Source organism: Melitaea cinxia, chromosome 13, assembly GCF_905220565.1.
Source record: "Melitaea cinxia chromosome 13, ilMelCinx1.1, whole genome shotgun sequence".
NCBI classification, from domain to species: Eukaryota; Metazoa; Arthropoda; class Insecta; order Lepidoptera; family Nymphalidae; genus Melitaea; species Melitaea cinxia.
Window position 1 is genome coordinate 17,163,662 of NC_059406.1, and position 16,125 is coordinate 17,179,786.

Consider the following 16,125-nt stretch of genomic DNA (forward strand, 5'->3'; position numbering starts at 1 on the left):
GGTGACTATGGACAACATGTGTATGAGTTCACGCCATTTTTGGCGCGAACTTGTGGAGGCCTACGTCTCGCAGTGGACTGCAATAGGCTGAAGTGATAACGATGATGATCTTAACTGAGGTCTAACATAAAAGCTGTTGAATATTTCATATTGATGTATCGTCTAGGATAATGTGTGGTCTATAAGGAGAGTTATCTATACAGTCATTTAAATTGATATTCTAACGAAGCCTGAGTAATTTTTATAGACTGTTGTCTTTACTAATTGAAGTTAGTTAATAAGTTAATGAAACTACATGAAATTTGTCGAAATATATTTTTATTTAATTGATCACAATCACACGTGTGCATAACTCAAAAACATATATTTTCTTTATATTTTAGTAATTACCTTTAAGTAAATAAACATTACAAAAATATTATCAAAATCGTGCACAGAGTGTAAAAAATGACGTAGTTAATAGCAACGAGTATCACAACACAAACGATACATCACGATAAAAATCACAACTCTCATCGACCACAACACCGGTGCGTCAGATCGTTACCAACCTCTGTCACAATAATGTATACAAAGTATCTACAAACATGAAAAAGATAAGTCAGTTCAGCCTATTGTATTCCACTGCTGGACATAGGCCTCCCCAAGAACGCGCCAAACATACCGGTTTTCCGCAATCCTTATCCAGCCTACACCGGCAGTCTTACGTAGATCGTCAGTCCAGCGAGCCGGAGAATAAGGAAAAAAAAGAAGAAAAAGGGGGAGTTGCTAGCGTATATTGACACACAAATTCACAGACACAAGTGCTAGGCGCTGTCAATCCAGCACACATTATAAAGCGTATTCATATACTTTTTTAACAAATTGTAAGATACGTCGACATGACTTGGAACGTAAGAGTGGTCGAATGAGCCATTTAATAAACACTCTACACTGAACGGCCCGATAGCTCCCACTTTACTATTTTACTCCCGATTTACTCCCGAGCATGGAAAATACACGATCAATACAAATGTATGCCAAGTGAGGGGATCGAGCACGCGCCCGATAACTGCCAGCGCAACAGCTATAACTTTTATTAAATTTGGACAGCATAAATATTATTAATGTTAATAAATATGAAACCATAATAATGTTAGTAAATATGAATCAAAAGAAAGGTATTTTTTAGTTAATAAAGTCATGTACAAATGTAACTCATGTGCTCGACTAGCGAACAGTTCCTACTATCGGCGATGACCTTCGAGGCATGGTTGCGGCTGGCGCGCACTCGCCTTGAACGTGAACTAGCTTTTTGTGTAGAATGGTCGGAAAACTGTCGTACATAAGCCACTTTAAGACCATATTTAAGTCGTCACAGCAGTATATACGTGTAGTAAGCACCCCTCCCCCCACTACTGCCGCCAGCCGCAGTAGTCGCGCAGCAAGTCGCGCACGCCGTAGTTGGGCTCCACGAACAAGCTCGCCAGCCGCCGCCCCGACATCGGGGACTGGACTTCATCTGTAAATATACGATCACATATAACTCTTTTATTCACATTCACATTAACTATTTTTTAATCGACTTCAAAAAAAGGAGGACGTTACACAATTCGACCGTATTCACGTACCAGCCGACTTCAATTACATCGACAAGTAATACAATGTAGTTAGCCGAAATAATAGTCAAGCAAATGCGCATTATCAAAGATTACTCCAAAAGTTGTAATTAGATCTCGATGAAATTTAAATGTAACCACATGATAAACATCGGCTTTCGATTAAATTAAAAATCATCAAAATCGGTACAACCAGTAAAAAGTTACGCGGATTTTCGAGGGTTTTCCTCGATTTCTCTGGAATCCCATGATTAGATCCTGGTTTCTTTATCATGGTACCAAACTAGGGATATATCCTTTCAACCGACCATATATATATATAATGAGGTTAACCAAACCTAATAAAAGTCGATCTAACACTAAGTTCATTTAGATAATCGTAAGTATATACAGGCAGAAGTACAAATGTCATATGTGCAGTACAGAAATCTTAGGTCTATACAAAAACACACAAGTTCGTAAAAAATAACCTTAATCATTACATTACATCTACACACATGAGATGTTAAAGTACTCGGTTATGAAAGGAGGCATCTTTGGGGTGAGACGTTCAGACAACAATAAATTCTAATTTACATTTCAAAGACGCAAAACTGTTTTAATCATACACACAGTACAAATGAGAAAGGGAAAACAATAGAAAACTTATAATGTAATAAAATTGTAATAAAACATTTTGAGGCTTTAATTGAAGTGAAATTTATAATGAAGATTAGAAACAAACTGGTAAGTAATGATTTAAAACCACTCAAGACAATTAGGTTAGATAGTATACAAATAATATAATTTAAGTATTAGCTGGCGATTCCCCGTGGGAGCTCGTGGCGGAGGTCCTTGCCGAGATCTACTCATACGTCTCGGGTAGGAGGGCTCTTGGTGAGAACCCCACGTTGGACGGGATTCTACGGGTGCGCCGGATGGGGTAAGAAGCATTAATGCGGAGGTAGGGGGAGAACCTGGCGGAGCATCCGTATGGCACTCGCGTAACGGCTGCGTTGCGCCCGGTCCTTGAGCGGTGGATGCGCCGTAAGCGCAAGCCCCTCACCTTCCGTCTGACGCAAGTTCTCACCGGGCACGGCTGCTTTGGTGAATTTGTGTCGGACGGCCCAAAAGGAGCCGACGACTGGATGTCACGATTGTGGCGCGGCGGTGGACTCTGCCCAGCATACTCTCGAGGTGTGCCCGAGATGGGCGGCGCTGCGTCGCGATCTGACGACAGTCCTCGGAGGAGACTTGTCACTGCCGAGCATCATCACCGCGATGCTCGGCGACGACGAGTCCTGGACGGCGATGGTCTCCTTCTGCGAGACAGTAATGTTCCAGAAGGAGAACGTCGAGCGGATGAGAGAGGAAGCCACCGACGAGGCCTCCCTCCGCAGGCGACGAACGGGGGTGCGTAGGAGGCGCTACTTAATGCACCTCCAGTAACGCCCCTGTGCTCGTGTCGGGCCGGGATGGGAACCCGGTCCTGCTAGACATGGCGTCGTCGGGATTGTTCAGAGGTGAGCCGGACAGTCCCCATAGAGGAGAACTCTGGCCTTTTCACCGAGGCCAGCCGGTCGCTGGAAGGATCCTGTTGCCTGCAGATCCGGGACCCTCCAATTAAAGCGACTGAAGGCATGGGTTTGGTCGGTAGTGCACCCCCAAGTGTTGAAGCCGACATACTGTCTAGGACTGCCTACCCGGGCGTCCTGGATATCACCCATAAATGGGTTCCCTTGCGATAACAAAAAAAAAACATATATATATATATATATATATATATATATATATATATATATATATATATATATATATATATATATATATATATATATATATATATATATATATATATATATATAATTTAAGTATAAGAGTAGAACTTCCGAAACTTAAATAAAAGGTATACTGTTATTTGTTTATAAATTATGGAAAACGGTTTTGGTAATAATTTAAATTAAAAAAAAAAATTAATTTAATTCGGAGCAGTCTGTTCACAATTTTTAACCGACTTCAAAAAAAGGAGGAGGTTACTCAATTCGACCGTATATATATATATATATATTTTAATGTATGTTCGGAGATAACTTCTTCGTTTATGAACCGATTTTGATAATTCTTTTTTTGTTGGAAAGGAGATATTCATAATTTGGTACCATGATAAGGAAACCAGAATCTGGTGATGGGATCCCAGAGAAATCGGGGTAGACTTTCAAAAATCGTAAGGGGGACTAGTAAATTTAATCATGTTTTCATTAAGTACTATAAAGCACTACTATTTAATAAAGGTCTGGAGTCGATCTGATGATGGAGAAGAAAGATAGTCGAGGGAACTCTTCAACAATTTATAGCAATTACCTTCTTTTTGAACTTAATTCGTTTCTATTGATGAGAACTTTGCATATATATGAGTTATAAAGTGCCATTTCAGTCTGATGATGGAGAGGAAAGATAGTCGAGGGTACTCTTCAACGACTTATAGCAATTACCTGCTGTTTGAACTTAATTCGTTTCTATTGATGAGAACTTTGCATATATATGAGTTATAAAGTGCCATTTCAGTCTGATGATGGAGAGGAAAGATAGTCGAGGGTACTCTTCAACGACTTATAGCAATTACCTGCTGTTTGAACTTAATTCGTTTCTATTGATGAGAACTTTGCATATATATGAGTTATAAGTGCCATTTCAGTCTGATGATGGAGACGAAAGATAGTTGAGGGTAATCTTCAACGACTTATAGCAATTACCTGCTGTTTGAACTTAATTCGTTTCTATTGATGAGAACTTTGCACCTATATGAGTTACAAGTGCCATTAAAGTCTGATGATGGAGACAAAAGATAGTCGAGGGAACTTTTCAACGATTTATAGCAATTACCTGCTGTGTGATCATCTGTGTCGCAGGACCAGGTTTGATGATGGAGCCCATAAGCACTCGAGGGAATTTCTCAACAATTTACAGCAGTTACCTTTTGCTGTTTGACGACCGCTTTGATATAATGGTGCATGTGCCGTTTCGGCGGCGCCTAAACTCCGACGGTCGCGGGTTCCATTCCCGCTTGGAGTGGATATTTATGTTTATACAAATATTTATTTTCGGTCTAGTTGTTAATCCTTGTGGTTCTCCGAACCTAGCCTCGGAGAACACGCTAGGCTGTCAGTCCCGGTTGTTATTACGTACACCTGATAGCGAACTTTACTCATAGTATATCGACGCGTTAGCGCAGCGGTTACAGCACCGGCTGTTGCGCTGGCGTTAGTGGGTTCAATCCCCGCGCACGACAGACATTTGTATTGGCCATATAGATGTTTGTCATGATCTGGATGTTTGTGCTTGTGTATTGTGTATGTTGCCGAACCCCCGACATAAGAGAAAAAGCATCCTTGTTAGGTCTACCCATCACTAAAAATTGTAAAATAAAATAATTTTTAACAAAAAAAAACCGACTTCAAAAAGGAAACTAAAAAGTGAAAAATAAATTTACTTAGTACAAAGTAATTCGTATTTTTATTTAGTTAATCAGAAATGATTAAATAAATATTTTATAATTTTGAAGTTGGTGCCAAGTAAATACTACAAAAACCTCGCTACAATAACAAATACAAACAACACACACACAACAAACAAGTACCAAAAATATTATTAGATATGTCAAAAAAATAACAGAATAATAACAGTATTCAACCAAGTCAATGAAACAAATTATGAAAGAAAACTGAATACAACTTACGAGTAGATATTAGAGTAGTTATTGTTTTACTTGGCACCAACTTCAAAATTATAAAATATTTATTTAATCATTTCTGATTAACTAAATAAAAATACGAATTACTTTGTACTAGTAAATTTATTTTTCACTTTTTAGTTTCCTTTTTTTAACATATACAGCTATTTTGTTCCTGACGAGTGCGACACTCTTAGAAATAAACTCGATTAAGTTTTTAGCACTGTATAGTAGTGCAGTAATGTATATTATAGTAAAGTAGTGTACAACAACGACTTAACTTTTCAATTGACTTGTTTAAGTTTTTTTTTTTTTAATTTTAATTTTTGATTATTCGATTTTTGATTATAAATTTTAATTTTTTTTAATTTTAATTTTGATTTTAAAATTTGACGTATTACAGTTTGGATATTCGATAATTTTATAATTTTGACATTGTATTTTACTATTTTGACCTGACGCTGACGTGGTTATTAGCTAGATACATTTATACTAATCTGTGTGGTAGTTTGTTAATTGTGTTTGACTCCAACGTGTTGTGTTGTTTTTTCATTTTTAATTTTTGTTTTTTTTTTTATTTTTTTAATCTTTTTTCTTTTTTATTGAATCATTTTGAATTTGTATGCTTTTGACATTGTATTTTATCAGGTATTTCTAAATTGTTACTAGATTGGCACATAAATTTGATTCATATCAACGATGACAACAATTTACTCATTAACTAAATGTAGTATTTGACATGATAATGCATGTTGTGATAACCAATAATTAAAAGAGCATTGACATCCTATTATAAGCTCATGTGTAACAAACTATTATTATTGTATCTTTTATTGGTTATCCTTTAATAAATAAATAAATAAAATAAAACAATAAACATAAACAAATGTGAGCACGCGTACCGCTGTCGGCGGCCAGTATCCAGTCGCGGATGTTCCGGCGCTCGTACGTGAACCCGTCGGCGGCGCGCGCCGGCTCGCGCAGCGCCGCGTGCGACAGCGGGCAGCGCAGCGCGTGCGGCGCGCCCGCCTCCTGAGGGTTATACGACTGGGTCGGCAACGAGCGTGCGACAGCGGGCAGCGCAGCGCGTGCGGCGCGCCCGCCTCCTGAGGGTTATACGACTGGGTCGGCAACGAGCGTGCGACAGCGGGCAGCGCAGCGCGTGCGGCGCGCCCGCCTCCTGAGGGTTATACGACTGGGTCGGCAACGAGCGTGCGACAGCGGGCAGCGCAGCGCGTGCGGCGCGCCCGCCTCCTGAGGGTTATACGACTGGGTCGGCAACGAGCGTGCGACAGCGGGCAGCGCAGCGCGTGCGGCGCGCCCGCCTCCTGAGGGTTATACGACTGGGTCGGCAACGAGCGTGCGACAGCGGGCAGCGCAGCGCGTGCGGCGCGCCCGCCTCCTGAGGGTTATACGACTGGGTCGGCAACGAGCGTGCGACAGCGGGCAGCGCAGCGCGTGCGGCGCGCCCGCCTCCTGAGGGTTATACGACTGGGTCGGCAACGAGCGTGCGACAGCGGGCAGCGCAGCGCGTGCGGCGCGCCCGCCTCCTGAGGGTTATACGACTGGGTCGGCAACGAGCGTGCGACAGCGGGCAGCGCAGCGCGTGCGGCTATAGCTTACCATAGCACAATGTTGTTCCGATTTGTCTGCCAGTAACTACTAAATTTAAGATATAAATAATTTAAGGAACTACATATATCTGAGAATACATATATCTGAGTTGGATTATGAAGATGAATCTAATGATAGCTCAATTATATAAATTCGTTTAGCAGTTTTGCATATATGAGCTGAAAAACAAAATTACATGCATACATACAAGGTTACCGCAAAAAGCATAACCCTTCTAGCAAGCAATAAATAATAAAGAACAGTAAGAGAACGATATCAGTTATTTAAACTCACCAAATCGTAAGGAAGAAAGTCTCGACGCAGCCACAGTATTTCATCTAGCAGTCGCTCACGAACCTCATGAGGCTCGTCAGAGTCTTCACTGGGTTCTCCTCCTTGAACAAGGCGTTCGTCTCTAATTAAGCATTCATCTATTTAACTACGAGTATATACACCGATTGTAATTTAAAGTTAAAAACACACCATATCCGAAACAGTTCATCAACTCCATCAGCGGAGTGTCCAGCAACTTGTCGCCGGTGAGTTCTGCTTCAGTGACCGCGTCGAGCAATCGCGTCTCCTCCTCCTCTGACACCGTCGAGCCTATAATATAACGATCATCTACATAAGAAATATTAGACACGGTTGATAGTTTTAGCAATAATGAAAGTTACGGGAAAAGTACGTGTTGCCGCACTCTCAGCAATGTAATCTTTGCGAACTAATGACCTTCTTTAATTTAGACTACTTATTGCTAATAGTTGTTTTTACATGTACCTTCCTTACTGCACATATGACGTCTGTTATTTTGCCCATAATTATACAAGTATACACCATCTATAATCATCTCAATAAATTCAGTGTAAGATCGACTTTTATTGGGTTTTATTTACCTCATTGACCTTCCCTCAGATGTCATCTCTCACTCAAATATAACATTACAGACGTATCAATTATTATTTTAGAACAAATGACGAGTTTTACCGGTTAAGCTGTATTAAGGATGAAAATGTCTAACTTTGTACATAAAAGATAATTTTAAAGAATTTTGACGAATATTTTATAATTGACACTTATGTAAAAAATATGCGCTTTTGTCGTTTTTACTATCGTGTGTCTGAATGTTGGCCGCGGATCACGCTGAAATAACTACTACGACAAACGAACCAATGAATTTAAATCAACTAGATTAGATTTGAGTAATACTATAGAGCTATATAGAACACTCAGGATTCTTTCTATGTTGTACTTCGACGTGGTTTATCTGGTCAAAATGTTGGTATGATTTTGGTACGTAACGCATAGAAACATCGCCTTGTACATTTTTTTATTAAAATTTGAGTCTTTCAAATATTTGAACACAAGAATAGAATCACAGTTGTCGTGAAGCATTACCGGGCGGTCTGGTGACATATTCTCGCAGCCACCGCTCCACGCCCGCCGCACTCCAGAAGCGTGGCTCCTCGCCCTCAGCGTCCTGTAGCGCGTCATCTAGCGGCACGCGCCACACGGTCAGCGCGCCGCCCAGCGAGCCCACGGCCAGCCGCCCGCCCTCCCCGCCCAGCAGGCGCACGGCCGGCGCGCCGCCCGCCCCCGCCGGCACCGCCACCGCCACCTGCACGCGCACGCGCCCGCCGCCCGCCCACACGCGCCACACGCGCGCCCAGCGGTCCGCGCCGCCCGTGGCCAGCGCCAGCCCGCCCTCGCTGCCCGCCCGCCCCAGCGCACGCACTGTACCGCGCCGCCGTGCGCCGCCAGACTGCTCGCCAGCTCCAGAGCACCCGTCTGCGCGCCAGTCTCATCCACGCTCAACCTCACCCACCACAGCTTCACTAACGCGTCACGACCTCCCGTCGCCAGTAGTAGCGTAGACTTCTCGTCTTCAGATTCGGAATTTTCAAAACTATCCGCGAAATCACAGCTCAAAACCCCTGCAACGAGTGTAGGACACTGTTTGAAACGATGAAATTTAACATATTCACAAATACTACGTGAGGTCAGCAAAATGCTCATTATTACCTCATTCTGTTAACAACACGTAAGAAACTGTTTCTGTTTGAATAATGCTGACCACGGTACATCGTATAGTATATTTAAAAAAAATGTGCTTAGTCTTTTATTACACTTTATTACGAAGAAGTCATGCATTATATTTAAATAGTTAAAAAATGGTTATTGCCACTTTTTCTCAATCAGCTATTTCGATGCTAACATTACACTATTTGATAAGAAATCAGTTGTAAACATTAGGTACACAGTACCGAGGTCATGCGCGTACAGCTGCTGACACAGCAGGCTCGGCTGAGGCGGCGGAGCCAACAAGTTCAGCTCGCCCGCCTCGCCCCCGGCGACAAGCGCCCGCCCGTCCGCGGACCACGCGCAGCACAGGGCGGCCTCCACCAGCCCCAGATATACACTGCCATTTACATATTATATATTTTTTATTTTATACTACTAGTGGGTGGCAAACAAACTTATTTGCCAATCTAGTTATATTAAAAAAAAAAAACGAGAGAACACACACGACTGAAGTAAAACTTAAAAAATATAACTCTCTCTTTCTATCTTCACTAAAATATTACGTTATTCAGATGCCCGACGTTTCGAATATTTTACAGCAATCACGGTCACGGGAGGACTCAATATCTTATATATCCCTTTCAACTTCCGTTCGCCTCGCTCGATCACACTTTTCGTAACGCTCTCGTCTCGTATTCACCAGCTCCTTCTCCAAGTCAAGCGTGCGTAAAGAAGCTTTACTCCAATATTAATAAAGCGTACAGCCTACTTACCTATAATAAGCGATTCCATAGTCTATAGACGCCTGCAACACCAGAGGCATGGCAAGCGCGCTGCTAAGACTACCTCTGACCCTCCCCAGGACTCTGGCTACCTTACTCACCACTAGAACGTAACACGTGTGAATGGTGTCATTCAGCTGATCTTCTGTGTGATCGAGGTGCTTTCTCTAACGATCTGATCTAAATTTTGAGCAGGATATGTCGTGTTGTGCCCTACATAAATAATATGATAAATAAATGAAACATAGTCTTGTATGTGGTCGTTTAGTAATTTATTCCTTATTTATTAGATTCCAACTAAAATTACATGCCATGGTTGCTCTTACATATAATTATCTTTAAATTATACAATTGACATTTACTCCAAATGGGTCGATTATACTTTTTGCGTGTTGGAATTAATTCGAAACAGCCAATGAATAATAGATTACATGTAATTATCAGTTGAATAATACAAGCGTAGTTCGCTTTGCTTAACCGGGGCGTGCTGTAATGAGTGTGGTCACGCTCACGAGACATTTAACGTCATAAATCAAAAGTTCCGATGGCTACTTAATCACAGTACAGTACTATCTGTTCCTTACATCTGCGTTTAAACAACGCGGACGAGCTGATTTGTTGACTAACATGACATCGTTGACGAGCCAGAAATATTGATGTGAATTCCTGACTGCTTAAAAATAATACTTATATACGATACAAAATGGACCACATACATGCTTCAGCGTTTCCATAATACGACCTTTAGATATGTCGAATAGAGGAAAAATGTCTGTATGGAAATTCTACCATTTGCTGAAAATGTTGCAAATATATGTATGTGAATAAGATATGCAGAATACTCCTAATTCATTTGTTCAGGTATATTATATTTATATTTACACATGATGTATTGAATTACCATTACGATAGTTTGCTGGTAAAAAATAAAACCGTTTGGCATTAAAAACTTTTTTTAACCGACTTCCAAAAAAGGAGGAGGTTCTCAATTCGACTGTATTTTTTTTTTTTATGTATGTTACATCAGAACTTTTGACCGGGTAGACCGATTTCGACAAATTTTGTTTTAATCAAAAGGTGGTGTGTGCCAATTGGTCCCATTTAAATTTATTTGAGATCTAACAACTACTTTTCGAGTTATATCTAATAATGCGTTTTTACTTGACGCTTTTTTCGTCGACCTACGTTGTATTATACCGCATAACTTTCTACTGGATGTACCGATTTTGATAATTCTTTTTTGTTGGAAAGGGGATATCCCTAGTTTGGTACCATGATAAGGAAACCAGGAGCTGATGATGGGATCCTAGAGAAATCGAGGGAAACTCTCGAAAATCCGCAATAACTTTTTACTGGTTGTACCGATTTTGATAATTTTATTTGTTTTTGATGTTTATCATGTGGTCACATATAAATTTTATCGAGATCTTATAACCACTTTTTGAGTTATCTTTGATAACGCGTAATTGCTTGACTATTTTTTCGTCGATCTACGTTGTATAACTTGTCGATGTAATTGAAGTCGGTTTTTTTTTTTCGTTTGCGAGCAAACACAATTATTTGCAAAAAGTGTGGGTTATGAGGTATTGCTTGTTAACCGTCGACATGTAACACACACATATCACACATACATAATTATACTAACTATTAGCATTTTATTTATAAACTATTATAATATAAGCATATCCGCACTATACCCGTAGTATACGGCGGGTTTGACATTAAATCTTTCTCTCGCGATTTTTATACTGACATTTATTTTGTTATTATTTAGAAGCGATCTAGAAACATCTTACCGCGCACGATCGAGGCGTTGACAGCCCGGACGACTATATAGGCGTCTATCTCCAACTAAATATAGTTAAAGACGAGTCTAACTGCAAGGGCTCCGGCGAGGGCGGGTCGAAGGCCCACAGGCTGGCCAGCCCGTCGTCGCTGGCCAGCAGCAGCAGCGGCGGGCGCTGCGGAGACACGCGCGCGTCGCGCACGCCGCACTCGCCGCGCGCCGGCAGCGTCGCCAGCTCGCAGCCCGACTGCCACCACTTACAAGTTTAGTATTTGTATACGACGAGGTTGGCAAACATGCGTACGGCCCGTCTGATGGTAAGCGGTTGCCGTAGACGCTTGCAACGCCAGAAGTGCGTTGGCGACCCTAATCCCGACCCTCCCCACGAGCTCCGGCTACCCCAGTAACCACAGGAGCACAACACTTACTTGAGAACTGTATTATTTAGCTACCCCAGACGGTCTGCTCCAAATTTTGAACCAGGTAGATCTTGCTGTGCTCTACTTCAATGAAATGACATTAACAGTCTGTCAGTTCGTCAGTTCACTTAACAGTAACACTAAATAATATTTTAAACCACATTAATATCAAATAAACATTTATTCTCAAACCTGCACATCCCAGAGGTGAGCGCACCCGTCCAAACCGCCGCTGAGCAGCAAAGCTCCGTTCGCTCCGAAGTCGACCGCCAACACGGGGTACGAGTCCACCACCAGCTCCAACTCAAGCTGTAGGCTCTCTTCTTTCTCGTCATAGTTGAACACTCGCACGTGTCCGTCACTGAAGCCCCAGAGTTTATGTATTGATATGATGTTACTAACAATAAGGTAGGCCACATCAGAATATGTCCTGCACACAATGTAAAGCAGCTCGTCTGGGTAGTACCTGAACCTTGTAAACGATCACAGCTAAATAATACTGCTCTCGAGCAGAGTTGTCTGACTGCTTACCGTTAGGAAGGCCGTTCGATTGTTCCAGACTTAGTCGTACAAAAATGAATGTAGGTGACCGCAGTTAACAGTGAATTCAAGTTCACCTGCAAGCAGTCGCGATCAGCTGATTGCAGGCGGCGATGCAGTTGATGGCGGCGGCGTGAGGCTCGCGAAGCACGCAGCGGGCCACCGAGCTCGCGCACGCGTAGTTACTCTCGATGTTTTCTAAGTTATCTGTACGGTCTTCATCTACTGGACCGATGCCCTAAGATGTGATTATTCCTTATTTGACTGATTCAGTAACCTGGTTAATTTTAATAAGGTTATCAGAAAATGAAAAAACAAAACGAAAAACTACAAAACCAAAATAGAAAGTAGTTTTCCATCCACGTTCGTAGATTACAAAATTTATTACTTTTCAATTGCTGCAACGATTTCGTACAAAAAATGGAAAAATATGTACCTCAAGGTCTCCGAGAGCGAAGTGAACGAGTGGATTGCAGGCTGGTTCTAAATCATCGTTCTGTGAGAAGCTCCCCAGCGACCACGTGCACACCGACTTGTCGTTAGAACCTGAAAACAAACAGTGGCAGACTGTCACTGGCCCACCGATACGTTGCTTTACTACAACAGGTTGTAATGTCTTTGATGTTGCTTTGGGACCATGCCGCCATGGGGAAATAATCCATGTGCAACTAATGTATAATGTAGATCATTTAAAACAATGACGACGTAATGGTGCAAGCTCCGACTGGAACCCGCACCGTTTCCGATTCATATATTGTGGCGTGGCTCACCTCGCCTTAAATATCATGTTTGATATATACCTAATTTTAATAAAACCTTTTCTAAACTCAATCTCCTGTAATAATAACGTGCTAGATATAGCAAAATAAAGGTACTGAAAGCTTGGAATGGTTTATATGAAACCCACCGGTAACCATGTAGCGCAGGTCGGCCGCGAGCGCGACGCACGTGAGGTAGCGCGAGTGCGCGTGCAGCACGCGCACGCACGCCGCCGCCGCCGCGTCCCACAGGCGCGCCGTGCGGTCCAGCGACGCGGACGCCAGCAGGCCGCCCGCCCAGCGCAGCGCGGTGACGGCGGCCGCGTGCCCGGCCAGGGCGGCGCCCGCCCCCACGCGCCGGCCGCGTCCGCCGCCCTGCACGCGCCACAGCCGCACGCGCCCGTCGTGCCCGCCCGTCGCCGCCCCGCGCTGCAGCGGTGTCGCGCACAGCACGCCCAAGTCGTGCGCCCCGTCTTCCCATAGCAAAGGCGTTGGGCCCGCGCCTCCCTCCGTGCCGTGTCTAGCTAATTCTATGAATACGTGAACGAACGTATAGTTCATGTTTTTTAACCGACTTCCAAAAAAAGAGGAGGTTCTCAATTCGACTCGACTGTATTTTTTTTATTTTATGTATGTTACATCAGAACTTTTGACCGGGTAGACTGATTTCGACAAATGAAAGGTGGTGTGTGCCAATTGGTCCCATTTAAATTTATTTGAGATCTAACAACTACTTTTCGAGTTATATCTAATAATGCGTTTTTACTTGACGCTTTTTTCCTCGACCTACGTTGTATTATACCGCATAACTTTCTACTGGATGTACCGATTTTGATAATTCTTTTTTTGTTAGAATGGGGATATCCCTAGTTTGGTACTATGATAAGGAAACCGGGATTTGATGATAGGATCCCAGAGAAATCGAGGGAAACTCTCGAAAATCCGTAATAACTTTTTACTGGGTGTACCGATTTTGATAATTTTTAATTTAATCGAAAGCTGATGTTTATCATGTGGTCACATATAAATTTTATCGAGATCTAATAACTACTTTTTGAGTAATCTTTGATAACGTGTAGTTGCTTGACTATTTTTTCAACGATCTACGTTGTATTACTTGTCGATGTAATTGAAGTCGGTTTTTTTTTCGTTTGCGAGCAAACACAATTATTATACGGTTAGAGCGGCAAACAAGCATACAGCTCAACTGATTTACCAGCATTTACTGTAGCCTATAGACGCCTCCAACGCCAGAAGCGTCGCAAAGAGTTTATCAACTCTACACCTGATCCTCCCCACAGGCTCTGACCATCTTAAGATGGTATGAGTAATTACTACAGAAAATCTGAAGTACTTGATAGCAGTATACGTATACAATAATTATTTTATCTAATATACTTTTAACAATAATTTAAAAATTCCTTACTTTCGAAATCGAAAACTTTGAGCACTCCTTCTGTGCAAGCACTTAGCAGAAGAGCGACGTTGTCTAACGTGGCGAGAGCGTGCACGGCCCCCTCGTGCGGTCGCACAAACGCGAGCAATGTTCCGGATCGCACCGTCCACACGCGGATCGCTCCGTCATCGTGTCCAACGACGAGCCTCTCGCCCGCCGCCCACTGCAGTGAGCGCGCCGCTGCAGCGTCGGGCGCCGCCAGCGTGCTCTTCGCTACGAGGGCCTCTCGTGCGCTCCAGATGCGCGCCGCCCCGTCTACACCCACCGATGCCAGTAAAATCCCCGACGGAGAGAAACGAGTGCCCGTGACGCCATATCTATGTGCTCTATTAACCACGGTTCTCTCGACCCAGGCGACGTCTCGTACCCAGCTCCACAGCCGCAGAGTGCCATCCCCACTGCCGGCCGACAGCCGCGCGCCCGCCGTGTCCACACATGTCACTTCCCCGCGCTGCAAGCGCAGTGTGCTCACTGACACGATCTCGCCAACCTTCTCCATGCAGTTTCTTTGCTTAACTTAGAACGAGGAAATTCTGAACAGGAAACAGTATTCCATTTCTTATGAACGGTCTAAGACATGTCGTGTACCGTTTCTTTACAACGGTGCATTGATCGTCGAACTATCGACAGTACTACAGCAGCGTAAACATAAAGACTTAAGTATTTCGAGTGTGTCATCAAATATTTAAAACATCCATTACCCAGATGTAATCAGTCACGTCAGGTGTGGCACACAAGTCAGCGCGGAGTGGTGCGACGGCGGTGACGTGGTGCTATCGATTACAACGCGACCTCGCCGCGACCAACATATCACACGCGTTGTGCTTTCGGATGGACGAATGACATTCATGTCTTAAAATATAAAAGGATTACAAATGATATAATGCTGTCGACTGAACACCCTTTTACACATAAACACACATAAAACGTCCATAAGCTACACAAACAGAAACACGCTATAAATGAATCGCTACAATGTTGTCTAAGTAAACAGTAAACAAACAAGACATTCGGGAGTCCACGTCGCCGAAACAAATTCATACAAGTTTATAGCTATAATAATACTGTTCGAAAACACTAATTAGCAGATACGCTAGTGGTCGTAAGTTCTAGTCCCGCACATGTCATTTTTTTTATAGGCACTGAAGATTTTAAAATGGTATAATTATCATGTTTGTATTAAAACAAAAATACAATGTCTTTTTTCACTTTTTAACCGACTTCAAAAAAGGAGGAGGTTACTCAATTCGACCGTATACACATATTTTTTTGTGTATGTTCGGGGATAACTCCGTCGTTTATGAACCGATTTTGATAATTCTTTTATTGTTGGAAAGGAGATATCCTTAGTTTGGTACCATGATAAGGAAACCAGGATCTGATGATGGTATCCCAGAGAAATCGAGGGGAAACTCTCGAAAATCCGCATAACTTTTTACTGGGT

General features: G+C 42.7%; 1 protein-coding gene across 1 annotated transcript; it reads right to left on the reverse strand.

Annotated features, from left to right (window-relative positions):
• Positions 1 to 1,394: 1,394 nt before the first annotated feature.
• LOC123658968 (uncharacterized WD repeat-containing protein alr3466-like) lies at positions 1,395 to 15,180 on the reverse strand. Its single transcript, XM_045594258.1, is given in 15 exon segments — positions 1,395 to 1,495; positions 6,210 to 6,339; positions 6,427 to 6,561; positions 6,649 to 6,783; positions 7,216 to 7,316; positions 7,405 to 7,524; positions 8,317 to 8,614; positions 8,617 to 8,871; positions 9,139 to 9,337; positions 11,601 to 11,755; positions 12,120 to 12,393; positions 12,545 to 12,705; positions 12,904 to 13,013; positions 13,375 to 13,755; positions 14,652 to 15,180. Coding segments are annotated over 15 exon segments (3,084 nt in total).
• Positions 15,181 to 16,125: the final 945 nt, after the last annotated feature.